General features: G+C 48.5%; 2 protein-coding genes and 1 long non-coding RNA gene across 10 annotated transcripts in view; 1 reads left to right on the forward strand and 2 right to left on the reverse strand.

Moving 5' to 3' along the window:
• CFAP100 (cilia and flagella associated protein 100) overlaps positions 1–12,983 on the forward strand; it is a 41,419-nt gene extending 28,436 nt beyond the window's left edge. For all 6 annotated transcript variants that reach the window (XM_057301886.2, XM_055110382.2, XM_008968182.4 and 3 more), the window contains 4 exons: positions 8,700–8,835; positions 9,807–10,012; positions 11,187–11,280; positions 11,919–12,983. In XM_057301886.2, coding sequence (XP_057157869.1) covers positions 8,700–8,835; positions 9,807–10,012; positions 11,187–11,280; positions 11,919–12,032 — 550 coding nt within the window. In that variant the 3' untranslated portion in view covers positions 12,033–12,983. The remainder of the gene's footprint in view (positions 1–8,699; positions 8,836–9,806; positions 10,013–11,186; positions 11,281–11,918) is intronic.
• LOC103785498 (uncharacterized) lies at positions 8,828–9,747 on the reverse strand. The gene has a single exon (XR_004670703.4). It is a non-coding gene; the product is annotated as an uncharacterized LOC103785498 (long non-coding RNA).
• A 241-nt stretch (positions 12,984–13,224) lies between the features above and the next one.
• Positions 13,225–26,950, reverse strand: part of ZXDC (ZXD family zinc finger C) — a 38,368-nt gene continuing 24,642 nt past the window's right edge. For 2 of the 3 annotated variants that reach the window (XM_034957283.3, XM_008968184.4), the window contains 3 exons: positions 17,385–17,566; positions 15,257–15,352; positions 13,225–14,085 (listed from right to left, as the gene is read on the reverse strand). In XM_034957283.3, the coding sequence (XP_034813174.1) occupies positions 13,999–14,085; positions 15,257–15,352; positions 17,385–17,566 (365 nt within the window). In that variant the 3' untranslated portion in view covers positions 13,225–13,998. Of the gene's footprint in view, positions 14,086–15,256; positions 15,353–17,384; positions 17,567–26,950 lie in introns of those variants that run through there. The other variant, XM_063602555.1, reaches the window with a different exon arrangement.

Here is a 26,950-nt window from a genome sequence, read left to right on the forward strand (position 1 = left end):
TGCCCTCCCAGTTCCAGCCAGAGAGGCAGCAGGAGAAGTCAGGTGGCTGCCCAGCTCTCACCTGGAGCCCACTTGAGGCTATTATGGCCCCTCCTGCTGGGTGTGGCCACTCAGTCCCCTGCAGGGTACCTGCCTCCAGGAGAACTGGGCAGGGCAGGGTCAGCCTGAGGCACTGGTGAGGCATGTCCAGAGCAGGGAATCCTCTGCTCACTCCCCACACACTGCCTGTGCATCCGTTCTGGGTCAGGCCTGGGTCTAAGCTCTGCAAGGATAAAGCAAGGCCCTGCCCTCATGCAGCTGACCTTAATGGCAGCAGATACAACAAACAGATCCACAGATGTGACTTGTGGATACTGATGTGTTCTAGGGGGAAAATAAAGCAATTTGAGAAAGAGGGCTAAAATGGAGGGTGACAGCAGATGGGAGGGGTAGGGAAGGCTTCCAGGAGGTGTCAGGAAACTTCCTGAGGAGTGGGAGGAAAGCCATCCACACAGGCTGGGCAAAGAGGGTCCCAGGCAGCGGGAACAGCAGGTGCAAAGGCACTGAGGTGGGAGCCCACTGAGGCTTAAGTGTCCCATTGGGGAACCATGCTCCTGAGCACCCATGTCCCGTTGGTGCAGTATGGCAAAGAGTCCCCATAATGACCTGAAATCCCCAGCCTCAGGCAAGACTATGTGCCCTGGAAAGCTGGGAGGTGACAGACACAGAGGAAGATGAGCTGGGGAGAGGTGGACAGGCTCCAGCTTTCCAGATAATTGGGCAAGAAGACAGGTTCCTCCTCCAACACATGCATGCAAACGTAAACCTCATAGCAGAATGCTGGATGTGACATCCCAAAGCTGGTCTTCAGCCAGCCAAGCCATCCCTGAGAGCACCCATACTTTGTTTCCAGGGGAGTCAGAGCCCATGTGTATTTAACTTCCATGAACTCAGCCATCTTTTCTCAGAAAAAAAATCAAAATATAGTCTTAAAAATATATAAAACAAATAGACAATCATAATAGGCCTATTCCATTAAACAAATTAAATAAATAATAGCCTTCCAAAAGGGAAAGCCCCAGGCCCAGATGGGTTTGCTGGTGAATTCTACAAAGGAAGAATTTCATCTAAGGAAGAAATTACACCAATTCTCTACAATCACTTTTCAGAAGATAGGAGCAGAGGGAGTACTTCCTAACCCATTCTATGAAGCCAGTATGACCCTAATACCAAAACTAGACAAAGGCATTACAAGAAAGGAAAAGTAGACACCAATATCCTCAACATAGATGCAAAAATCCTCAACAAAATATTAGCAAATTGAATCCAACAGTATATGAAAAGAAGTATATACCACAACCAAATGGGATTTATCCTAGGTATGCAGGGCTGGTTCAACATTCAAAACTTAACATAATCTGTCATATCCACATGTTAAATAAGAAAAGTCACATGATATGATCATAAGAAATAGCACTGAACACAATCCAACATCCACTCATAATAAAAGCTTTCAGAAAATGTGGAATAGAAGGGAATTTCCTCAATTTTGATAAAGAACACAAAAATCCTACAGCTAACATCTTACCTAATGAAAAAAAAAGCAACAACTAGAAGCTTTCTCATGAGATCAGAAATAAGGCAAAGAGGTCTTCTCTCACTACTGCTTTTCAATATTGTATTGGAAGTCTTAGCTAATGTAATAAGACAAGAAAAATAAAATGTATATAGATTGGAAGAAATAAAACTGTCCTTGTTCACAGATGACATGAATGTCTATGTAGAAAATTCAAAACAATCAACAAAAAGCTCCTGATGGCCAAGTGCAGTGGCTCATGCCTGTAATTTCAGCACTTTGGCAGGCCAAGGCAGGAAGATCACTTGAGGCCAAGAGATCGAGACCAGCCTGGGCAACATAGTGAGACCATATTGCTAGAAAAAATAAAAAACTTAGCTAGGCATGGTGGCACACATCTGAAGTCCTAGCTACTTGGCAGGCTGAGGTGCAAGGATCACTTGAGCCCAGGAGTGCAGTGAGCCATGATCATGCCACTATACTCCACCCTGGGTGACACAGTGAGACCCCATCTTAAAAAAAAAAAAAAAAGGCCAGGTGCAATGGCTCATGCCTGTAATCCCAGCACTTTGGGAGGCTGAGGCAGGCAGACCATGAGGTCAGGAGATCAAGACCATCTTGGCCAACATGGTAAAACCCCGTCTCTACTAAAATACAAAAAATTAGCTGGGCGTGGTGGTGCGTGCCTGTAATCCCAGCTACTTGGGAGGCTGAGGCAGGGGAATCACTTGAACTTGGGAGGTGGAGGTTGCAGTGAGCTGAGATCGCACCACTGCACTCCAGCCTGGTGACAGAGGAAGACTCCGTTTCAATAAATAAATAAATAATAAAAAATAAAAAGCTCTTGGAACTAATAAGCTGTTATAGCAAGAAGCAAGGTTGCAGGATACAAGATTAACATACAAAAGTCAATGGCTTTCTCATATACCAGTAATGTGCAAGTGGACTTCAAAATTAAACACACAATACCATTTACATTAGCACCCTCTGAAATGAAGTACTTAGGTATAAATCTAACAAAACATGCAAGATCTATATGAGGAAATCTGTAAAACTCTGATGAAATCAAAGGAGAATAAATAGAGAGATATTCCATGTTCAGGGATAGGAAGGCTCAGTATTGTCAAGATGTCATTCTTCCCACTTGATCTATAACTTCAATGCAATCCCAATGAAAATCCAAGAAGTTACTTTGTAGTTACTGACAAACTGATTCTGGAGTTTATATGAAGAGTCAAAATACCCAGAATAGCCAACACAGCACTGAAGATGAACAAGAAAACTGGGTGACTGACACTACCCAACCTCAAGACTTAATAAAACTACAGTAATGAAGATGGTGTTTGGTACCGGTGAAAGAATAGTGAAATAGATAATTGGAATAGAATAGAGAGCCCAGCAATTGACCCACATAAGTACCATACACTCTAAGGTAATAAATGCATGTTATGTGTAACCTGTTGCGGAGCAATGGATAACCAAAGTAGCTGGTTCTAGAACTTCAAGATAATAATAATATAGTAGGTTTTCACTGGTATCTGGTCTCTTTCCCTCAGTGCCGTGTCTGTATGGCTCATCCATGTGCAGATTTTTTTGTGTGTGGACGTAGGTTTTCAACTCATTTGGGTAAATACTAGAAAGCACAATTTCTAGATCATATAGTACAAGTATGTTTAGTTTTGTAAGAAATTGACAAACTGTCTTCCAAGGTGTCTGTACCACTTTCCATTCCCACTAGCAATGAATGAGACTTCCTCTTGCTCCAAATCCTTGCCAGCATTAGGTGTTGTTAGTATTTTGGATCTGGCCATTCCAATAGATGTGTAGTGGTATTTTGTTTTAATTTGTGACTCCTGGGCATATGATGATGTACAGGAAGCATGATGCTGGCAGCTGCTCAGCTTCTGGAGAGGCCTCAGGGAACTTACAGTCATAGCAGAAGGTGAAGGCACATCTTACATGGCTGGAGCAGCAGCAAGAGAATGGGAGTGGGGAGGTGCCACACACTTTTAAACAACCAGATCTCATGAGAAGTCACTCCTATCAGGAGAACAGTACCAAAGGGATGGTGCTAAACCATTCATGAGAAACTGCCCCCATAATCCAATCACCTCCCACCAGGCCCCACCTCCAACACTGGGGATTACAATTGAACATGAGATTTGGGCAGGGACACAGATCCAAACAATATTAATCATTAAACTGTGGTACCTCCAGAAAATGGAATATTTTTCAGTGCTAAAAGGAAATGAGCTATCAGGTCATGACAAGACATGGAAGAACCTTAAATGCATATTACTAAGTGAATTACTCAGCCTGGAAAGGCTATACCCTGTATGATTCCAACTCTATGATATTCTGGAGAAGGCATAACTGTAGGGAAACTAAAAGAATCAGTGGTTACCAGGGACTTAGAGGGAGAGAGGGATAAAGAGAGAGAAAGCACACAGCATTTGCAGGGCAATGAAAACACTGTGTATGATGCTATAATGATGGATACATATCATTATATAATACATTTGTCCAAACCCATAGAATACACAGTACCAAGAGGGAACCTGCATGTAAAGTCTGGACTGTGGGTGATAATGTGTCCAGGAAGGTTCACTGATTGTATCAAATGTGCTACTCTGGAAGGGGATGTTGATAGTGGGAGAGGCTGTGCATGTGTTAGGGTGAGGTGTGTTTGATCGTTTTAATGCACTGTTGAATTCTATTTGATAGTTTTGGGATGATTTTTGCATCTACGTTCATAGGGGATATTGGCCTAAGTTTCCTTTTCTGGTGGTGTCTGTCTTTGTTATCAAGGTGATACTGGCTTCATAGAATGAGCTTGGAAATGTTCCCTCCTCTTCCGTTTCTGGAAGAGTTTAAAAAGGATTGCTGGCTGGGTGTGGTGGCTCACGCCTGTAATCCCAGCACTTTGGGAGGCCGAGGTAGGTGGATCATCTGAGGTCAGGAGTTCGAGACCAGCCTGGCCAACATAGTGAAACCCTGTCTTTACTAAAAACACAAAAAAATGAGCCAGGTGTGGTTGTGCATGCCTGTAGTTCCAGCTACTTGGGAGGCTGAAGCAGGAGAATTGCTTGAATCCAGGAGGTGGAGGCTGCAGTGAGCCAAGATTGCGCCACAGCACTCCAGCCTGGGTGATAGAGTGCATCTCCATCCAAAAAAAAAAAAAAAAAAAAAAGAAAGGATTACTGTTAATTCTTTAAATGTTTGGTAGAAGTCACCCATGACACCATGAGGTCCTGTGCTTTTATTTGTTAGGAGCGTTTTGATTACTATGTCAATCTCCCTATTTGTTATTGATCTGTTAAGACTATTTCTTCTTGATTCAGTCTTGGTAGGTTGTATGTTTCTAGGAATTTATCCATTGTTTTTTCTGGATTGTCTAATAGCTCCTTATGTTTCTTTTTCTTTTTGTGCATCAATTGTAATGTCTCTTTAATTTCTGATTTTATGTTAATCTTCTTTTCTCTGCCTCTTGTGACAGTTTTTGACTTAAAGTCTATTTTGTCTATATTACTGCTGCCATTTTGTTCATTTTTTCTGTCTGTTTCACAGCTCTCTTGTTCTTCCTCTTCTGCTTTCTTTTGGGTTTGATGTTTTTGTTTTTCAGTGATCTGCTTTGATTCTTTTCTCTTTATCTTCTTTTGTATCTACTGTAGGTTTTTTTTTGTACTTACCATGAGACTTACATTGAGCATCTTATAATAGTCTATTTCAAGCTGATAACAAATTTACTTCAATTGCATACAGAAACCTCTGAATGTAACCATTTTTTGTGATGTTACATTTACCAGTGAGATTTATACTTTTGTATGCTTTCGTGTTGGTATTTAGTAACTTTTTGTTTCAACTTGTAGAACTCTCTTTAGCACTTCTCTAAGGCAAGTATCCTGGGTGACCACCTCCTTCAGGTTTTGTTTGGGAAAGTCTTTATCTCCTCTTCATTTTTAAAGGATAGTTTTCCTGCGTATAGTATTCTTTTTAGCCATTTTTTTCTTTCAGTACTTTAAATATATCAACCCGTTTTCTCCTGATCTGCAAGATTTCTGGTGAGAAATATACTGATCGTCTTAGAGCAGTTGTTGTACATGATAAGTCACTTTTCTCTTGCTATCAAAATCTTTTTATCTTTGACTCTAGATAATTTCATTATAATATGTCCCAAAGTAGATCTCTTAGCTTCTACTTATTTGGGAATCTTTAGACTTCATGAATCTGGATATCTATTTTCCTCTCCAGACATGGGAAAATTTCAGCCATTATTTCTTTAAGTAAGTTCTCTTGATTATTAGGTACAAATATAAAGTTGGATAGAAGAAATAAGATTTAGTGTTTGATACATTAGTGGCATGACTGTAGTCTAAAGTAATCTATTGTATACTTTAAAACAGCTAGAAGAGAATAATTTGAATGTTTCTAGTATAAAGACAAATATTTAAAGTGATGGACATCCCAATTACACTGATTTGATCTTATAAATTATATGAATGTATTACCACAGGTACTCCAAAAATATGTACCTTATGTATCAATAAAAATAAAAATAAAAAATACTTTGCCCTTTCTCTCCTTTTCCTTGAACTCTTATAATGCATATACTGTTTCAGTTGATGATGTCTGTAAGCCCCATAAGCTTTTTTCTCTTTTTCATTTTTTTGCCCTTTTGCTCCTCTAGCTGGCTAATTTCATGTGACCTATCTCTGAGTTCACTGATTCTTTCTTCTGCTTGATCTAGTCTGCTGTTACAGCTCTCTATTGAAATTTTTGATTCAGTCATTGCATTCTTAGCTCAATAATTTCTGGGTTTTTTTTTTATGGTTTCTATTTCTTTGTTGACCTTATATTGTTTTCCTGATTTTGTTTAGTTGCCTATCTGTGTTGTCTTACAGTTCACTGGGAGTCTATAAGACAATTATTTTGAATTCTTTTTCAGGCAGATTGTAGATCTTTATTTCTTTAGGGTCAATAACTGGAGGCTTATCAGGTTCCTTTTGTGGTGTCATGTTTCCCTGATTTTTCATGATCCTTGTGGCCTTGCATTGCTATCTGCACATTTGAAGAAGGACTTGCTTCTTTCAGTCTTTAGGGACTGGCTTCAGCAAGGAAAGCCAAAGGAGAAAGCCAGAGAGCTCAGCCAGAGATTCTCCATGTGTTGGCTGGTGGGGTCTGTGGGCAGGGCCTACTGCCAGGGTCCAAGGTGGGTGGGGCCTGCTGTGGTGGGTCTACAGACAGGTGAGGTCTGCACAGGGCCTACAGACAGGTGAGGTCTGCACACTGGGTGCTATCAGCCCCTGTGCCTTTTATTTGTTCCTAGCTGCCCTCAAGGTGATCCATCCATGACAGTTACACCAGGGCTCCAGCAGAGATGAGAGAGAAATGGGCCTCTTGGGAAATACCCCAAAATGAATGGAAACCTGGGGGTTCCACCTTGCTTTCTCCTTCCCCCAACAGGAGAAACTGCAGGCCAATGAGATCTCTTTCAGCACTGCCATGGCCTGGGGGAGAGGTGACATAGGCAGAATGAAACTATTCTCTCACTCTCTATGGCTTTTCTCTGTTTTTATGCACCACTGGGTGCTATAACCTCTCCCTTGAATTCTGGAGCTCTGACAAAGACATTTTCATCCATGGATGGTTGTCAAATTAGTGTTTCTGTGGAAGGACAAGAGCTGAGGACCCCCTATTCCACCATCTTGCTGATGCTATTCCTCTGGTTGTATCGTTAAATACTTCTATCTATAAAATCAATCAATCAATCTATAAAATCTTCTATCAATAAAATCAATCTATAGGTTTCCTTTCTGTTTTCCCCCTTGCCATCCATTTGTTGAAGAAAACAGATCACTTTCCCTATACTGAAGTGCTTCTCAGACTTTATGTGCACTTGAATCCCCCAGGGATCTTAAAATGAAGTTTCTGATTCAATAGGCATGGGTCAAGGCCTAAGACTCTGCATTTCTGACACACTTGCAGGTGATGCCCAGGATGTCTGAGGACCAACTCTGAGCAGTATGTCCCTTGTGCATCTGTTTCTTATTTCACTTGAAAGGTGAATGTTGAGGCTGGGTGCAGTGGCTCACACCTGTAATCCCAGCATTTTGGGAGGCTGAGGCGGGAGGATCACAAGGTCAGGAGATCGAGACCATCCTGGCTAACACAGTGAAACCCCGTCTCTACTGAAAATACAAAAATTAGCCGGGCGTGGTGGCGGGTGCCCATAGTTCCAGCTACTCAGGAGGCTGAGGCAGGAGAATGGTGTGAACCCGGGAGGCGGAGCTTGCAGTGAGCCGAGATTGTGCCACTGCACTCCATCCAGCCTGGGCGACTGAGCAAGACTCCGTCTCAAAAAAAAAAAAAAAAAAAAAAAAGGAAAAAAGAAAGGTGAATGTTGAAATTCTGCTCCTAGATATATATTCGAGAGAACTGAAAACATGTCCTCACAAAAACCTGCACATGAATGTTCACAGCAGCAATATTCCCAAGAGCCAAAAGGTGGAAACAACCCAAATGCCCATCAATGGATGAATGGATCAACAAAGTGTGGCCTACGTATGCAATGGAAGATTACTCAGCTATAAAAAGAAATGAAGTGCTGACACATGCTGCAACATGGAGGGACCTTGAAAATATGCTGGGTGAAAGCAGCGAGTCACAAAAGAAAACATGTTGTGTGACTCCATTTTTATGAAGTGTTCAGGGTAGACACAAAGTAGATTCATGGTGGCTTAAGACCAAAGGATAGAGGGGACAATGAGGAGTGACTGTTAATGGACACAGGGTGATGAAAATGTTCTAAAATTAGATTATGGTCATGGTTGTGTAAACTCCTTGAATATATAAAAAATTACTGACTTGTATATTTTATGATGGTTATGCTAATTTTATTGTCTGTGAATTATGCCTCAATGAAGCTGTTTATTTTCTTTAATGTTGATTGTTAAATATTTTACATTTTCCCCTACATTCTACCAGCATTTCTGACCCCCTGGGCATGCAGAGACTTGGCACCCATGATCCTTCAGCCCTCAGGACAGCTGGTAGGGGCAAAGCACTGTACAGACAGGCTCAGAGAAGCGATGTGCCCAGGGCTGTGCTGAGTGACTGATGCCCTGCCGGTTTTCCCCTCTTCCAGGGACAGGGAGGTCAACCAGCTGAAGCAGTGGGTCACCACAATGATGATGTCCATCACCAAGGAGGAGGACACAGCGGCTGAGCTGGAGCTCAAAGCCCGAGTCTTCCACTTCGGCGAGTACAAGGGCGATCAGCAGGTAGGCTGGGGATCAAGGTGACCAGAGGCCCAGGGTAAGGAGGGACCCTTGGGCACCCACTGGAGGAGCCCTGACAGCCCTTGGGAAGATGGAGGACAAGGCCCGGGTGAGTGCCCTGCAGCTGCCCTTGCCCTGCCTCCCTCCAGGAGCCACCACATGTATTGATGCCTGTGCCAGCCAGCTTGGTTGCCCCCACGCCTCATCCATTGCTTCATTCTTTTATTCAACAAATGTGTCTGCTTCTTAAACACATATATTGTGTCTGGCAAGGTGATCCTGAAGGGGGGGAAGAGGCGTGTCCTCAAGCCAGGCTGAGAGGGTGAGAGAATTGGGAGAGAAGAGAAAGCCAGTGGTGTTCTGAGCAGCAGAAGCCAGGACCCAGACAAAGGCTCAGCCCACTCCCAACCTGACAGCCTGGGGCCACCCCGGGCATGGGATGGCTTCCTACTGTCAAGTGCCTGCTGTGTGCCAGGCACAGGGCCAAGGGTGTGGGACGCAGCCATGAGCAAGACAGCGCTCCCGATACAGCCAGAATCCATGGGCACTGGCTGTGCCCAGGCTGGGCTGAGCTGCCTGCCTGCTGCTCCTCTCTCCTCATATAGCCCACATGGAGGGGCTGTTATCTGTTTTCTAAGTGTCAGAACAGTCTCAGAGAAGACATAGCCCTGTGGGGTGCCCAGGGTGCAGGGTTCCCTGGAGGAGGGGACTGGGCCCCGTTGGCTCACCAGAGGCAGCTGGGAGAGGGGCTGGAACCAGGGATCTGGCTGACTCCAGGGGGCCCGGGGGATAGGCTGCTCTGGCCAAGAAAAGCCAGTTCCCCAAGTTCTGTTTTAGCCCATGTTCTCAGAGCTCCCACTGTGTGCCAAGCGGTGGCCCCCACCCTGGGAGGTCAGCAGGCCACCGCTGAAGGCACTGGCATGGGGGTGGGTTTCCGCCTGCCAGCACCCTGCTGGAAGCCACCTCCTCCACAGGATAAGCTGCTAGAGAGCCTGAACTGCAAGGTGCTGGATGTGTACCGGCACTGCACCGGCACCCAGCAGGAGGCCAACCTGGGCACCGTGCAGATGTTGACCATCATTGAGCACCAGCTGGATGAGCTGCTAGAGAACCTGGAGCACGTGCCCCAGGTCAAGATCGAGCAGGCCGAGAGGGCAAAGGAGAAGGAGCGGCGCATCAGGTGAGCTCTAGGCTCTCCCTGCCAGCTGCTGTGTCCTGGCTGGCCCTGAGGGCAGAGGGCACATACAGGCCCCACCCTCAAAGCACTCCCAGGAGACAGACCCCTCCTGCTCTGTGCTATGAGAGACAAAAGCCCACGTCTTGGGGGGATCTAGAGGGGCATCACAGTCAAGTGGGGGGTGGTTATGGAAAGCTTCCTAGAGCAAACGACAGTGACTCGATGTGGCCAGGAGGCTCAGGGAGGGACAGGGTCTAGAAGATAGAAGAGCTGGAGCTTAGAGTGTGGCTAGCACGGTCAGCCTCAAATACATGGAACAGCAGTGGAGGGCTTTAAGCAGTGGGGCAAACATGGCCAGGTAGGGTGTGGTTAGATTCTTCCCTCTGGGGCTGGACTGGAGGGGCTGGAGGCTGAGGGCAAGGGCAGCTGCCAGCACCCAGGAGAGAAGGCATGGCTACAGCAGTGTTGCTGGAGCGGAAGACAAAGTGCAGAGGCTCAGAGAGCCTTGGGAGTTTCAGCTCAGAGGGGAGTGGAGGGGGGCAGATGGGCAGCAGCTTGCTATCTGTCGGGACACCAGCCTGAACCCAAGGTAGATGGGGGTTGTGGCTTCCCTGGCCTGTGGGCAGCCCGGTTCATCCACCCCGTGCAGGGCTCTGAGACAGCGCAATCTGCAAACATCCATCCGTTCCCCCCAAGCACAGGGGCTTCTCCTCTGGGTCCCTGGTACCCTGCTCAGAGTGGGCACTAGACCAGGCTTTCATGACTGAGAGTATATATAGGAAGGAGACAGGACTCTCGCCCCAGGGGGATGCTGGCCTTCATGGTGGCAAGGGAGGCCACAGGTGCACAGATCAGGCCATGGGTGTAGATTCAGAGAAATGTGCCTCTGGGAGGGGTCTGCTGGATGAACCTTAGATTCAGCCCTTGCAGGAGGCCAGAGCCAGGGCCTCGGAGCAGCAGGGCCCTGGTTGTCCTCCTCTGGGCCTAGGCCACCTTGGCCAAAAGCAGCGGTGCTTTGGCTGTGGATAGGTATTGAGGCCTTGACCTGGCAAAAGAGGTGAAGAGGAGCTGGGAGTTTTCTTGAGGGAGGACACGGCCTGGCCTGGGGACTCCGTGTGGAGATTACACAACACCTTCCAGGTCCCCCCAGTTTTCAATGTCATTTCTTGCCACCCAGACTTCGAGAAGAGAAGCTCCAGATGCAAAAGATCCTACAGGAGGAGCATCTACGGCGGGCCCGGGCGCGTGCCCAGGCTGAGATCAAGAAGAAGGTAGGCAGGGTCGCCTTGGGGGGTCTCTGCTGGAGGGGGTCCCAAGACAGCATGGCAGCTGAGGTCCTGCAGCCCAAGCCCCTGATGCTACCACTCTGAAGGCATTCAATGAGGCTCTGAGGGAGACAGGCTGCCTTTGGAGCAAGGCCTCTCCCAGGACCTGCTTCCTGCAGGGGGCTCTTCCCCAGGCTGCCAGCCCATGGCCCATGCCAGGCTGAGCCTGGTTCAGCCATGCCCACCCACCCCAGCCAGGTACACTCTGCTCAGGAGCAGGGTGCCACCACCCTACCCACACTCCGGCCAGACCCCAAGCCCTGCTCACTGCCCGTCACTGGGGTCCCTCTACTGCTGTGTCCCAAGGCCCCCACCCTTCCTGCCTTCTGACCCTGGCAACAGGAAGCAGGTCCCTCTGCCCCCACATCTAATAGGTGGTGCTCCAGAGACCAGGCTTGATAAATGCCAGGCAGACTCACACCCCCAGTTATTTCAGAGTTAACTCCAGCCCTCAGCCTGCAGGGCTGACCAGAGTGGCCTGGAGCTGACTGGAGCTGCTGGGCCTCTCCCTGCACCAGGGGCAGGGGTATATGGGCATACGGCTCACTAGGCAGCAAGGCTCACTGGGCTTGTTTCCCCTGCAGAGAGGCAGGACACTGGTATGCCGCTCACGACCCCCAGCCCACAGGATCAAACAACAGTCTGAGCACACACTGATGGACAAGGAGGAGGAGGAGCTGCTATTTTTCTTTACTTAATCTTCGCAGACCATAGCTGTTCTGGCTGAAGGCTTAGCAAAGATGTTGGCAGAGGAAGCAGAGACTGGGCTGGGTCTCGAGTGGCCCAACTGAGTCCTCTCTGTCTCCTGTGTGCTCCCTTCCTCACCTGAATAAATTCATGTCTCTCTGGAGTCTTGAAGGCCTGCTTAAGGATGCAGCCACCATTGCCAAATCTCAGCACCCCGCCGGTTCATCATTTAACCCTAAGCAGATGCTTGAGGGCAAGAGCATGACACCTTGGTTCCCATCTAAAACAGCTGCTCTGCGAGACAAAAGCTAATTCCACGCTGAGTGTAGTGTGAGATCAGCCTCTGTGCAAAGACCAAAGAAATACAAGCAGGCAGCTAGGTATATGGCAGGGCCAGCACTACCAACTAAAGGAGAAACAATGGGCTGAATGCCATATATGTAGCTACTTGAATTAAGCCAAGGTGAAAAACCTTCGGTGCATGACTATAAGAAAACTTTCATTCATTTGCACTAGGAGTTAGGCCCATCACCGGCAGGGAACCTTGGTGCCCAGAACACTGGGTGCCAGTCCCAGTCACTTCACGGTGACGTTCCCAGGGAGGCACATGGGAGAAAAATAGAGGCCGAGAGGGCATTCCTGGGGGAAGACCCTCCTCCCCGATGGAGATGGGGTGGGTGCGGCTCCACCCGCCATGGTGGCCAAAAGGCTCCCATGGAGGGAGGAGGACTCCGGGCCACCTTGGGGCTAAAGAGCCTGCCAGGTGGGCAAGTTCTCCCCTCGCCTTTAGTTGGTGACAGAGCGCCGGTCTGTGGAGAAGACCCATTTGCCGACGAGGTGTGGATTCTTCCACGTGGAACAGCACCTGGGGACAGCACCTCAGAGTGGGACAAGACAGAGGGAGGACTCACTCAAACTTGGTGTCACCCCCAAATTCAAGAAACAAACACAGGGCAGAGTTTGAATGATTCAGTCTGAGAATCAAAACAGCCTCTGAATGAACACATACTTCAAAAGGCACAAGGCAAAAAAAAAAAGTCATTTAGGAGTGACCCTGTGTCATTGCTAAGTTGACAGACTTACAAATAAACATGGGCAAGGTGATCACCTTGTCTCCTTTTACAAGACAGACCTCACTCGGTAAAAATATACACTGACGTATTATGTGCACATCAACCTCAATAATAAAACATACATGCGCCATCACAGTCCTACACATAATTTATGGTATTCAGAACATCACTTTATAAACTGTTGCCAAATTACCACTTAAACACTAATATCCAAATACAGAATTTAGAAAATTATTTTAAATTTTAACTCTACCATCCCCCCGAGCTCTCGGCTATGAATTTAGTCTGGGAAGAGGGCTCCGTAATAGGCCACTGAGGTCCTCTGTCCCACCACATCATTCTCCCCCGAAAACTAGCTGCCCGACTGCTCTACCAGACTTGGGCTAGAATTTGGCTTCACGGTGGTAATGGGACCACCTGGGCCCTACAGTGTGGCAAAATCAACTTGCCCACAAACCCCATCCCAGGTGCTGGGATGCTAACACACTGAAGCTGAAAGACCACACTTGGTTTTGCCACAGATCAAGTTGCATCTGACTAGACAGCCTGTTCTCTACCCTATTTCCTGCAGAAGTCTTTTTCTTTGTAATGCAACAAGTGCTACACAGCTCAGATCCAACGGGACACGGGGAAAGGGGCTGTAGTGCACCTAGCCCTGCTGAGGGAGACCCTTGCCTTGCCAAAGCACTTTGCTCACAAAGGCAGTTTCAAAGAGTATAGCCTGAACTCATTCCTGGTAAAACAAAAGGAAAACATTTTTGATAAATGTACCCAAAAGTCTCAAAAGGGCTACGCTGGTCTTCTGAATGGAAACCAAATGAGGTCTCCCCAGGCTCATGTCATGAGTCTCAGGGAAGGTGTGTCCTAGACCGTGGCCTTGGGCCTGCCCAGGCCGAGGCTGCCGTCACTGCAGATCCTGCAGGTTGATAGTGCTTCCTGGGAACTGGGTGGCCTCCGGTCCAGCAGGGCCTCCAGATGAGGGGAGCACCTCCTGCAAAACCAAGCATTGTCATGAAGAGGGAGGAGGGAGGGGAGGCAGAGGGATCCTGTGGCTCCACACAGCAGGACACTGACCAGGCCTGTGGTGAGATACCTGACTTCTCTTACTCAAAACTACAGGCTCCCCTTATTCTAAACACATGTTCTTTGATGGAAAAATGAACTCAATACTGTACTGTAAATTTCTCAAGATTGTTCTGTCTGCACACTGATGTATACCCTCACATGTTCATACACCCATATGCCTTTTTACAGAAACAAAATCATCTTTACTTCTGCAACCCTTTCTCCGCACTTCTCACACGGTGAGCACTCTCCCAGGTATTAGGTGTCCGCCTGTGCCCTCACAGCTGACCAGGATGTGGCCCAGGGCTATGGAGGCCCCATCTAGCCTGTCTCCTCCTGCTAGAAGAAGTGTTCCTGCTGTTGCACCATTTGACTCCGGGCTACGGTGATTATGTCACTACCTTATTTTTTCAGGAGCAGTCCCAGGAGGGGGCTGCCAGGCAGGATGGAGCAGACACTTCTGAAGTTCTCTGATCCATGCTGCCAAACTGCCCTCCAGCTCACCCCTCTGCAGCCTGGGTGCCCGGCCCTCTGCTCCCACCAGTGCTTCTGTCCAAGTTTGGTTTTGATTGTGAGGGAAATGCTGAATAGCCCAATTTGAATGCAAAAAAACTAAAGCACAATTTGCATGGCTTATTGTAAATATATAAACACATAAGGCAAACTGTTAGAAATGTGATAAGCTATACGCTTTCGCTATTTCATATCAAACTCTGAATCATTCACTGCCACCCATCCTTAGCTTAACCACGTAAGCAAACTACTGAATTCATCCGAGTCTATTCTCCCACAGGCTGGGCACTGGCCAGCCCTCTTCCCAGAGAATTAACTGGAATTCATAAGCACAACACTTTCAAGAGCATATTAACTTCTCCTGCTTTGCCTACCAGCAGGAGCTGCAGCGTCCTGCAGATCTGAGCTCCACTCACCCACCTTCTCCAGAAGGCAGCAAGACATCCTGGCAACCAACCAACCCACTGAGCCTCCCAAGCCACGCGGCCTCAGTGACCAGCCTGCAGCTGTGAAGCCAGCCTTCTGGAAGTCGAAGGCTCTGCGAGTCTCAATAAGAAAAACAAACGGCAGTAAGGCATCCAGACCTGGAGGACGTAGACGGGCAGGTCCACAGTGAGGAAGGGGAGGAAGGCGGCTGGGCCGCGGGCCGAGGGCAGGACACCTTCGCCGGAGGGGTCATCCTGGGAAGGCAACACAGAAAGGCCTGTCACATGTCTGTGAGAGTGCAGCAACGGTCCTCGTCTCACCTGAGAAGTCTCCTCCAGCTGCAATGCGTGGCAGAACCAGCCCACCCCCTGTATTCCAAGGGAGGCCCGAGGACCCAGCAGGAATTGTTTATGGGGGCTGGGTACTACCTGTTCCCACCTGGTTCTCATTCTGTCACCTTGATCCCAGCAGCTTTTGCTGGGCCTGGAACCTTCTGCTGTCCAGCTCCTCCCCTCAGTCAGCCCAAATACTGATTTCCCTCCTAAGGCACGCTCCTCAACTCCTTGCAGGTGCCCTGGCACGCCCTGTACCCCCACCAACCTTGTGTACCCACAGTGCTCTCCAGCAAATCCTCGGGCCCCACAGAGGGCCTTCCCTGCATGCCCCAGCTTGCCTACGGGCCAGCTGGAAGGACCAGGGCAGGTAGAGGGGCTCCGGAAAGGGGAGGCTGCCAGGCCCCTCACAGTCCAGGCTAGAAACTTCATCTGTCCCACACTTCGCTTGTCCTGCACCTGCATGTCCGCCCATGGCCATTCACACCCCGAAGTGGAGCTCCTGGTGCTGCTGCTCTGCACCTCTCATTCCTTCTGTTTGAGAAGCTCCTGTGTGTCAAGCTCTGCACTACTGTTCCCATTTCATAGATGACAAAACTGAGGCCCGGAGTGCTTAAGTAACCAAGACTACGCTAGCTGGTAAGGGACAGAAAAAGAACTCAAACCCAGGTTTAATCAGGCATCTCTTAAAAGTATACCCCCTACTTGCTCCTGTTCTGCCAGTGGCACCAGCTTCCCTACCGTCTCCCTATTGCCAAGCCTCTGGTCCTGACTCTGTACCTCTGCCCTGCCAGCTGAGGCAGTGTTTCCTTGGATGGTCCTCCCCCTCCCCTGCCCCTGCTCCTGGGGAGTTCTTACCTCTTCAGAAGCTGGAAACAAAGGACCAGTGCTCCTGCCCCTCTCTAAGACAAGCTTCAGCCCCCACCTGACGCTCACCGCTAGCTTCCAACCAGCACAGGGCCACCCCCAGCTGCCCGCAGCCTCCTCCCTGCCCCCTTCCCAGCCCACCTCTGCCCAGGCCGCCCCTCCTCTTGCCTCTCTGAGCCCCAGGCCTGGTCCTGTTTCCTTGGCGAGACTCTCCCAGGACTCTGAACCCACAAACGTGCCTGTTTCCCAACTCAGAGCCAGCGTCAGCTCCACCCTCCGCACTTCCGTGGGGCCTGCAACCGCATCCCCTGCCACAGGGAATCTACAGAGTGGAGTGGTGAAGAGGGGCACACACCTGGGCCAAACCCAGACAGCCCCGGCTTGTATATCTCTTCTCTCCCCAAATCCTTCCAAATCATCTTCCCTCCCCATTCCAGCCCCTCAAACTGAGACTGAAGATGCAGGTGTGCTCAGGGCTGCTGAAGCAGGTGTGCTCAAAGACCTCCTGGAAACTGGCCACAGCTGCAGGTATCTGTGGCCCGGACAGGCTGGGAGGGGCCTGGGCCTGCCCTGGAGGGGCTCTGTTTCGTAGGAAAGAAAATAGAAAAACACTGAAAAGACCCCCACCACCTTCAGCATAGAAAGGCTGCTAGTGCGCCACAAGCAGGCCGCCCTAGAAATGGGGTGGCTGAGACGGCCTGCGGAGCCCCTTTGCCCCAGCCCTGCAGCAGAAGGGCAGGGTGGCCTCAAACAGATCTCATCCTGCTGCAAAACAGCCCTGGGGGCCTCGGGCAGGGAGGCGGGCTACTCTGGGGCTAGATGCAGGGCTGTGCACAGACAGGGTCAGGAAGTGGATGCACGGTCCCAGCAACACTCAGAGCTTGAGCAGATGCAGGACAGGCTGGGAAAAAGGGAGGATCTGGGCTGTGAGGAGACAGGACTTGGGGCAGTCTACAGGGGAGGATGGGCGAGGGGCAGGCAGGGGGTGCTGCGATGGGCAGGGGATGCGGCATGCCGCACACTGCTCAGACCTGCGTGACCCTCCCACCCCACCTACAGCTGGCCTGTGTGACTGGCCAGCTCTCACCTGCACCAGCTGGACCTGGACGCCCTGCGCCCCGCACTGCACCCCAGCTGCTGGAGCTGGTCCTGGCCGTCCTCCGCTGGGCACCACGAGGCTCCCACACAACCAACTGTTCTGGCTTGCATGGAAATGGGGAGGACTCATTTTGCCTTCTTTTATTTTTCTCTGAGTAGACTGTGAGGCTCCTAAAATGAAATACAAAAACAAGCACACCCAATCTACAATCTACCAGTCAGGTCTGCCCTTACCAAGGTCTCACTATGGGGAAGACAGCCTTCCCATTAATTGTCATTCTGCACAGCTAAGAGACGTAAAATCACTCAACAGAAAAAATCAAGAGTTAAGAGGTTGAAACAAACAACCATACCAACAAAAAAACACCAGGATTTTGATTTTAAAAATGTAAAAACATCATACGTATTTTTTTGCCAGACGGTACGGTAATCAGACACAAGCTGCAAATTCTTGGAGAGCAGAATCCTCTAACTCCAGCAGCTGCTGGCTGGCAGGAATCCCAAGCGCAACTGAGGACAGCCAACAGCCCAGAGCCACAGCATCATGGAACAGGAAGGAAGCGGGCGGTCTCCACACCCCACCTGTGGGTGGACTGCTGCCTCTGTCCAGCTCCTTTCCAAGTCACTACTCCATGGGTTTTACAAATATGTGCTTCTTAAGAAATGAAGTAAAGCACAAAGAAAAAAGAAAAAATCTTAACACCCATAACAAACCCAAGAGCTGCTTCAAAAGGGCCCAAAGGTAGCCTACAGCGTGCACTACAGAGACCCCGGCTAGGCTCACCCTGACCCGCCACCCACTCTGCTCCAGGGATCTGGACAAGGAACTCAAGCTCTGGGCCTCAGCATTCTCTACCTGTAAAATGGGAATGCTAGTCCCAACCTCGGAAGGTTTTGGAGAGGATTTCATAGTAAATATGTGATCAAAACTTAGAACAGTGACTGGCGAGTGCCAAGGAGTTTAGGCACTGTCACTGCTCTGCCCACACGTCCCTGCCTGGATGTGTGGGATCCAGCTATGAACGGCTTCAAAAAAACAACTGTACAATGACTATCATATAAGTTATTCCTAATAAAAGTATTCAATTGGGTGACCCTGCTGCCCAAGGCAGGCTGTTTTTACGAGGCTGTTTGACAGGAAGGTTCTGAGCAGCCCATGGGGTGAGAGCTGACTTGCCCTGCATATGCTGTCTCCCTGACCTGCTCACCTCACTCCAGATCCCTTCCTGTCTTCCACAGTGCCCTGGGTCCCGGAGAGCTTCACACTCAGCAGGCAAGCCAACTGGGTGCACAAACCTTGGGTCCTCTGTACTTAGGCACAGCCTGCTGTCTTTCCTGGGTGCCTCAGGGCTCTTTTTCTTTGAAGTGCAAATGCTAACCAGGAGGTTTCTGGGTAACACAGATTCAGTTCCCCCTCACTGCAGGGAGATGCACTTCCATTACAAAATACTTCCTTTCTGTTCATCCATCAGTGTTCCAGAAAACCCAGCAACCCTCGCTCTGGATCATCTCTGACTGTTCTCCACGCCTGGTTTCTCTTTTTCTAATTGCTCTACTTGCTTCAGACAGAAGAGCAGGGCTGGGTCTGGGGCAAGAGAGGTGCCTGGGGCACAAAACTTACTCACCCCTCCTCGAGGAAACTTCACATCAGCTCCTAGTACTGCAGTCTATTAAGTCTGCAATAACATTATGTCTAAAACAATGCATACCTTAATTTAAAAATACTTTATTGCTAACAAATACCGACATAGACATGAAGTGAGAACATGCTGTTGGAAAAATGGTGCCAACAGACTTGCTGGATACAGGTTTGCCACAAACCTTCAATTTGTAAAAAGCAAAAAAAAAGTCAACTGCAAAAAATGAAGTGTGCCTATATCCTCCGTGAGCTTGTATACTATCCCACTTACTTCCAGAATTTTACCTGAATGCATTTCTATGCTTTCAAGTCTTTTATCACCCTAGCATATAAAAATATGTACATAAACTTAACTTTTATTTAACTTCTAGGCATTAACATTTTTGGTTTGAACTGTTACAACTGCAATTATTAGTAATGCAAAACAAATCAAAACAAAATATATCAGAAACTTTGATAGATAATTATGATATTAAAAGCAAAATTATATTGAAAATGCTTTTCAAGAGGAGTGGGACTGACTGGTGGTTTTCTTCCCCAGTTGGTTCATGTATTTGTGTCTAAATATTACTTCTTGCTAGAATTAGACATGGTCAGCATCTATTCCTGTCAATTAAAAACTTTTTAAAAATAAGATGCTCATGTGTCATCACAACTTTGCAGCTGCAGGTTGAGTTCATTCAAGTGAGGGGGAACTGCCTGCCCACGAAGCCCCAGCAGCAGGGCCGGTGCTGCAGCCAGAACAGTCGCATTATGCTTGCTTTCTAATAAAAGGCCTGGCTTCATTTTTAAATTCAAATAAAAATACTGAAACATGTTATTATATTAGAAATATTGGCCGGGCGCAGTGGCTCAAGCCTGTAATCCCAGCGCTTTGGGAGGCCAAGGCGGGCAGATTACAAGGTCAGGAGATCGAGACCATCCTGGCTAACACGGTGAAACCTCGTCTCTACTAAAAATACAAAAAATTAGCCAGTGGTGGTGGGGGGCGCCTGTAGTCCCAGCTACTCGGGAGGCTGAGGCAGGAGAATGGCGTGAACCCGGAGGCGGAGCTCTCAGTGAGCCGAGATCACGCCACTGCACTCTAGCCTGGGTGACAGAGCAAGACTCCCTCTCAAAAAAAAAAATAATAATAATATGAAAACCACTGTAGAATAAATTAAGGCAGGCAGTGAATAGTGTATCTCTCCAGATTTCTTTTAAAAGCAGGCAAGATTTTAAATGATGTATATCAAGTATTTATTATCAAGTTTTATAACATAAACAAGATAAAACTGAGCCATTCATCATGATTCAATGCCAAATGTGTACGCCACACTCTAAGTTACCTACAAAGCAAGAAATATGACTGAATCCTAATATTCCTTTGCAAAATGTGTGCTAGCATGTATGTGCCATTCGAATCATGGGAAAATCAGAATTGGGTGCAAAATCAGAAATAATTCCACTAATGTTGCTAGACATGGTTACACTTTCCTTTTATACCTAAACCAGTAACTAAAATGATTCTATCTTTATTAACAATTTACTTGTATTACTTTTACAACAGGAAAAAAGATAGGCTGTAATGAGAATATCTCATGACAAGCTAAATTGGTTTCAACTTCTGTATCAGCATACAATATGAAAAAAAATCACAGGAATTTCTTTTCAATCCGCACATTTAATTCAGTGTCTCAGGTAGTCCTGTAGACACCAGTTACACTGAGAAGAAACACCACCACTAATTTGCATCAGAAGGTATTTTTCTTCCCAGCTAACAACTCGTCTAGGGATAAAAAGTCAATAGCTGAAAAGAATTGCTCACGCTTATACATACATAGGGCTCATTCCTTAAAAGTAATGCATTCTTTGACAACAGCAGAGGGCTGGCAAAGGTGAGGACTTTCTACGAGAGATGTCCATCCATGCCCCACATCCCCTCTCTGATGTACCTCAAGCAGAACATCTCAGCGTCCACCCCCAGACACATCTCTGCACAGGAAGGGTAAGCTGGCGAGCCCGGCTCATAAAAGTTTTAATGTCGGTATTACTCTACAGGATGCTTCCCTGAAACCAGTATTTGGAACTGCCCCTGGGTTTGGTGCTCTGGAAGGATATCCTGTTTTTGTGTGCACTCCAAGGCAACACACTGCAGTAGAAGTCTGGTGGAGAGTTGCAGCCTCCCCGTTTTTTGGCAAGCAGAAGGACAGCTGTGGGTGAAGGGGAGAACCTGCCACAGATGAGCTCGGACACCCCTTCTCAGAGAGTCCGTTCCAGCAAGGACTGCACCCGGAAGATGAACCTGGAAAGGATGCAGGGGTCCAGGCCAACAGCTGTGAGAGAACAGGGCAGCCAGGGGAGGAGGGGCCAAGCCCCCGTTGCTGAGTTGTCCCCCAGGCCTGAGCAGGGTGTTCTGTCCTAGAATCCCTGACGGTACACCCTGAAGTCTGGTGGTATGTCGTGAACATTTAAGATGGCTGAAAGTTAATCATAAACTTCCTGGGTTAACTAAGCAAGTATGTTTATCTAGGGATGCTTAAAGACATGCCAGAGCAAACAAATGGGGTCCACACCACGTCCTCACGATGACCATGAAGCCCTGGGTCCTCACTAGTAAAGGGCGCCATGGCATCAAATGCAATATGATCAATTTAATTAATAAAGCAGTCACAAGAAAAATGAAATTCCTCTCTCACTATGGACAACCACAAACCCTTATAGAACAAGGTAACAACACCGAACTACATTTTGCTTCAATATTTTCAATCATTATCCAAAATGCTTGCTTGTGCTGGAGAATCTGCAGGAGTGGGGAGAGGAGCAGTATAAATCCAACACCAAGCAACCTCCTGGGAAGCAAGGAAGGACTCCTTAAGGAAGAGTCCTATCTAGGTATGATGGTAAACAGCAAAGTGGTCAAGGGCCCCGGCTTGGGAGCTGGACGATCCAGCTATGTGACTCAGCTCCCATCATCTGCGGTGAATGGAGATGGCCACACTGCTTTCACCTCACCGTGCCATGACGAGAATTAGGTGAGGTCAACAGCACTGGGCCTGGCTCAAACAGCATGCCATCCCCACACCAGTAGCACCGCAGTGCCTGCCACAGGACAGAGTTCAGAGCCAGCCAGGTGCCCCGAGAAAGGATCTGCACAGATGAGGCTCAGGCCCCTCCCTTGATAACCACAGGTGGTCATGCGAGCTTCCTCTACTGACATCCTCACTTGAACAGGAGGTAACTGACTATTTTCCCAATTCTCCCAAGGGTGGAAGATCAGAGGTCACTGGGGCTTAACTCACTAGGTCCCTGACATGGTTAGTTCAACACAGCTCTTAGAAAGATATGATATGTTAATATACTTATCCACAAGGAAAAATATTCATATTAAGAACAAAAAGCAGATAAAAATGTTTATCATTTTTCAAAAACAAGTCATTTGTGTAGGTTTCACATTTCACATTTGTGTAGGTTTCATTCAGTTTAACACTGAAACACTGTAAGTAGTTTTTCTTGGGTGGTGAAGCTACAGGGGAGAAAGCATAAGGAACCCACAATGATCTCTTCCAGAGTAAACCCACATGACCAGCCCTGCCTGTGCTGAGTGCTCACCCTTTGCTTAGGGATGTGCTGCTCACACGACAGGTCCTTTGTTCTGCAGGGGCACTCTCTCCTCCAGGGCATCTGGCAGGCCCTGAGTACCCGACTACCTCCTCCCATCTCACAGCCTTCATGGGTATTCTCACCAAGCTACCTTCCCAGATGAACTTAAAGTGGACAGGTGTTTAAGTTACTCTGGGATTTTACAGGAACTGAATAAAGTATGTAAGTGAACAAGAATTGGGCATCTCTAGCTGGCAGACCCTACACAGGACCTTACCCATTCAGAGCACACTTGTCATGAGTGAGCCTGGCATACTTTATTACTTTTACTGTCATTATGAATAAGGTCAGTTTTTCACAATTATTCTTATTGGAAAATCTATTAATTTTATATATACAAATATGTACTGTGCAATTAGCTATCTATTGATCCTTCTTATTTCTAATTGCTTGAGTTGATTCCCCTGGGTTTTCTAAGCCTGACAATGACTTTGTCATTAAGTAATCATCATTCTCTCCTTTCTATTTGATTCTGCTTCTTTAAAAATAGAGACTTCCATAAAAGTGTCAAATAGATTGCGCCAATGGTTTGGTTTACCATTCCTCCAGCTTTGGGGGGATGCCAACATCTCTCCACTGAAAATGCCGCTGACAGCTGGCTGCTCTCTAGTATTAGGGAAATCTGGGTTCCTAGTTGATTCATATTTGTGATGTTTTCAAATCAGTAGCAGGTGATGAATGTCATCAACTGCCCTGTTCGGCCTCGGTGGACCCTGCACGTCTCTTGTGGCATTTGCTGTGGCAAATCATGCTGACAGGCTGCCTCGCCCCACATCACCCTCGCCCGCTGTCCATGTGCTGGTATTTCACTTGGGATTCCCATGCCTGCTTCACCTGCTGGAGGTGAGACACAGTGTTCCTGCATACCACGTGGCCAACAGGCTCAGTAACAGCTCTGAGGGCAGCCGGCCTTGGGTTCAATCCTGCCGCTGCCCCTGCCCCTGCCCCTACCAGCTATGCAGCCCTGGCTGAACTCTCCCTGCCTCAGCTTTCTCATCCAGAAAGGTGGGGACACGAGGACCTACACCTCACAGGATTGTTGCGAGGACTAATGGGGTAATAGATGTAGATATGCTGGGCTTAGAACTGTGCAGGGCACACCGTATGTCTTCAATAGTTATCACACCTTTGTCAAGTTTTAGAACCAGGGTATGTTAGCTTTATACATTAAATTATTAGCTTTTATTTGAGGTCTGCACAAGTTTCATCATCCATTCAACAAGTATGTACTGTATCTTCACCACATGGCAGGTGCTCGGCCACGATGGTGGCCCTGCACATGGAGCTTACAGCTGCTGGCTGGTGCGCTCAGTACAGCCGTGCATTTTGCAGCACACAGACAAACCCACAATAGATGAGCAACAAGGGGTGAGAAAGTACAGGGTACCCTGGGAGCCTCGAGAGGCCACTGACAGGACCCCAAAGTGTCTGTGACACAGACAGCACCCTTGAGGAGCTAATCACAGAGGGGACCCTGCCTAGAACACTCTGGGCATTCCACACAGGCATCCCGGGCAGGCACCAGGGAATGGCACGGCCATGCACTAAGAAGCAAGCACCAGAGACCAGCACGTCGTGGGGCTGCCACCCCTAGGGCTGGAGGGACTAGGGAAGGTGTGGCGTCACCAGAGTCCAGAACAGGGACAGCGTATAGCAGAACTACAGCAGGGGCCACCCAGGAAGAACTGGGGCCACAGCCATGAGGGTAGACGGCCATCGCCATGAAACTCCCACGGAAGCAGAGCAAGTGAGGCCCTGCCTCTCGCCACACACCCTCTAATCTCCCCCTAATGTTCCCACTGCCAAACCTGGCTGGAAGCGCTGAGAGGAGCCTGGGTCAGTGTCTCCAAGAATGCGAGTCAGACAGCAACGGCCAGCATCCACACGGCAGGAGGTGCAGGAACTGCCTGGGGAGACGGGACGGGGCAGCACGCAGGCAGGGCAGGTCCACAGGCACTGCACATAGCACAGGGTATGGCATAGGGCAGCCAAGGCCAGCTCCGGAGGCCTCAGAAGAGTAAATGTAGCGGGACCCCATCCTAGAGGTAAGCAGCTCTGAAACCACATACACACAAAGCCCTGCCACTCTTTCTCTTACTTTGTTCTGACAAAATGTTGAATGTACAGAAGAAGATGTAATGAATAAAATATATGTTTAAAACTATTACCAAAGCTTTTACCTTTTTTTATTAAGAAATAAGGTCTCACTATGTTGCCCAGGCTGGACTTTTAATTCCTGGGCTCAAGTGATCCTCCCGCCTCGACCTCTCGAGTACCTGGAACTACAGGTGTGTGCCACCATGCCCAGCGTCTCTGAATCTTTTAGTCAGCTCTGGGCTAAGTATTTTGCAAAAACCCCTGTAGGTCCTCACAACCACCCTACAAAGCCAGATCCCATCACTTTCCCCATTTCACAGAAGGGGATGCTAAAGCCAGAGGCTAGGCAACCTGCCCCAGGCTGCTGCAGGTGGAGCCACACCTCACCTGGCGGTCCTGACCCTACGACTGATGCTTTGAATGTCTCAGCAGGTTGGCTCTACAAATCATCGCTCTGGCTGTGTGTGGCAAAGTCAATTCCATTTCTTTGTTAAATAGAAGTTTCCTCCTCCCAAAGGCTGGAGACCTGCCACTGACGGCCAGAGTCAAGGGACTTTCCACTGGGCTGCCAAGGCCGACCTTCACCCTCAATCACCTGACGGCAACATAGGGACGACCGAAAGGGGACATAGAATGAACTGGACCTGCAGAGGCCAGGTGTCTGCCATGCAGACTGAAAGGGAGCCGGGGCTGTGTGCTCCATGCAGGAAAGCAGAGTAAGAAACAAGAAAGGCGTCAAAGTTAACACAAACCAAAGTGACAGCAGGACGCTCTGTGGAGAAGGACCATGGCGCTCACTCATGCAGGTGCGGGAAACTCGGCTCGCAGCCCATTCTCCAGCACTGGGGTCACACCCACTTCTGCAGCAGGAAGTTTACTACCACCAAGCACCTTTCTACCTTTCCCTGAGACAGTCATCAAAACCAAAGCTTTACTCACAGGACTAAAGGAGCCCAGGCCCCTCTAGGAAGTGATGTCTAGAGTCTGCAAGGGGTCTGAGACCCTCACAGGAAGTGTACAACAGGAAAGGCCCCTCCACAGCTGCTCACGGGCAACTGCACCTTGCTCACCCTTTACCTGCCAGGGCTCCAACCTTGGACACGTAAGGGTCAGTGGTGTGGAGGGAGCCACGATGGACTGCTGGGCAAAATTCTCCTGCCCCTAAAGAAAACACAAGAGCAGACAGCTCCCACTTCGGCAAGTCTGCAATCTGCTTTCCTCCCCGGCTTAGAGATCCATGCACCCTCCCCTGTTAGAGGCCACATCTGCCCCAGGGGTGTACACGGGGCCCACAGGGTATGACAAAGCCCCTGCATCCTCAAAGATGCCCTCATCCAAATCCAAACCCACCTGGGCACCTCATGATACATGTGGCACAGGAGCCACATGCATGTGACTAGAAATCTCTTCCAGAACGAGGAATAAATGGGGGTGCACCTCCGGACTGACCGCCCCTGCTGACCCAGGGCCCCTACCCGCACCTCCCTTCCTGCTGCTCTCCCTGGAGGGTGGTCCCTTCTGCTTTCATCATGGCAGCAACAGGAAGAAAGGGGAGAAAACTTGGACCAGGTGTGCAAAGATTTTTGTTTTAAAGTGAAACAGAAAGATTATAAAAATTACATCACTGACTTAATTTCAAGGCTCCATCCAACCTGATCACCCATTGGAACACTCCAGTGTGTGTGTGCCTGAGCTGCAGTGCCAGCACAGCCACCTCACCCTCTGCCCATAGGGGCCCACTCCCTAGGCTGGGACCAGCAAGCCAGGGTGACACCAGGCTCAGGGGGTCCCGGGGTGGCCACAACAGTGCTCCAGCCACAGGGAGGTAGGCACACACTTAACCTGCCTCATCCCTCTAGCTCTTGTCCCCACTGTCCCATGGAAAGGAAAGGGACTTAAGGCCACTCCTCATCACCACCTGAGTCCCTCAGGCCCACCAGGCCACCCCAGGAGGAACAGTGCTCTATTGCTCACCATTTTGATGGTAGCTCCATCTTCATGTTTTAATTACACAAAGTATTTTCCAGTAGAAAAAGTAGAAATGATCATAATAAAACATTCACAATCTTAACACTCAGGAAAACACCACTTCATGCATGCATATGTGTACTACTGCTTGTTTCCAGGTAAATGTACACAAAAATTTGTCTCTCAACACACCCACTTTTTCTTACAAA

The sequence above is a fragment of the Pan paniscus genome, chromosome 2 (genome assembly GCF_029289425.2).
Source record: "Pan paniscus chromosome 2, NHGRI_mPanPan1-v2.0_pri, whole genome shotgun sequence".
In the NCBI taxonomy this organism is placed as follows: Eukaryota; Metazoa; Chordata; class Mammalia; order Primates; family Hominidae; genus Pan; species Pan paniscus.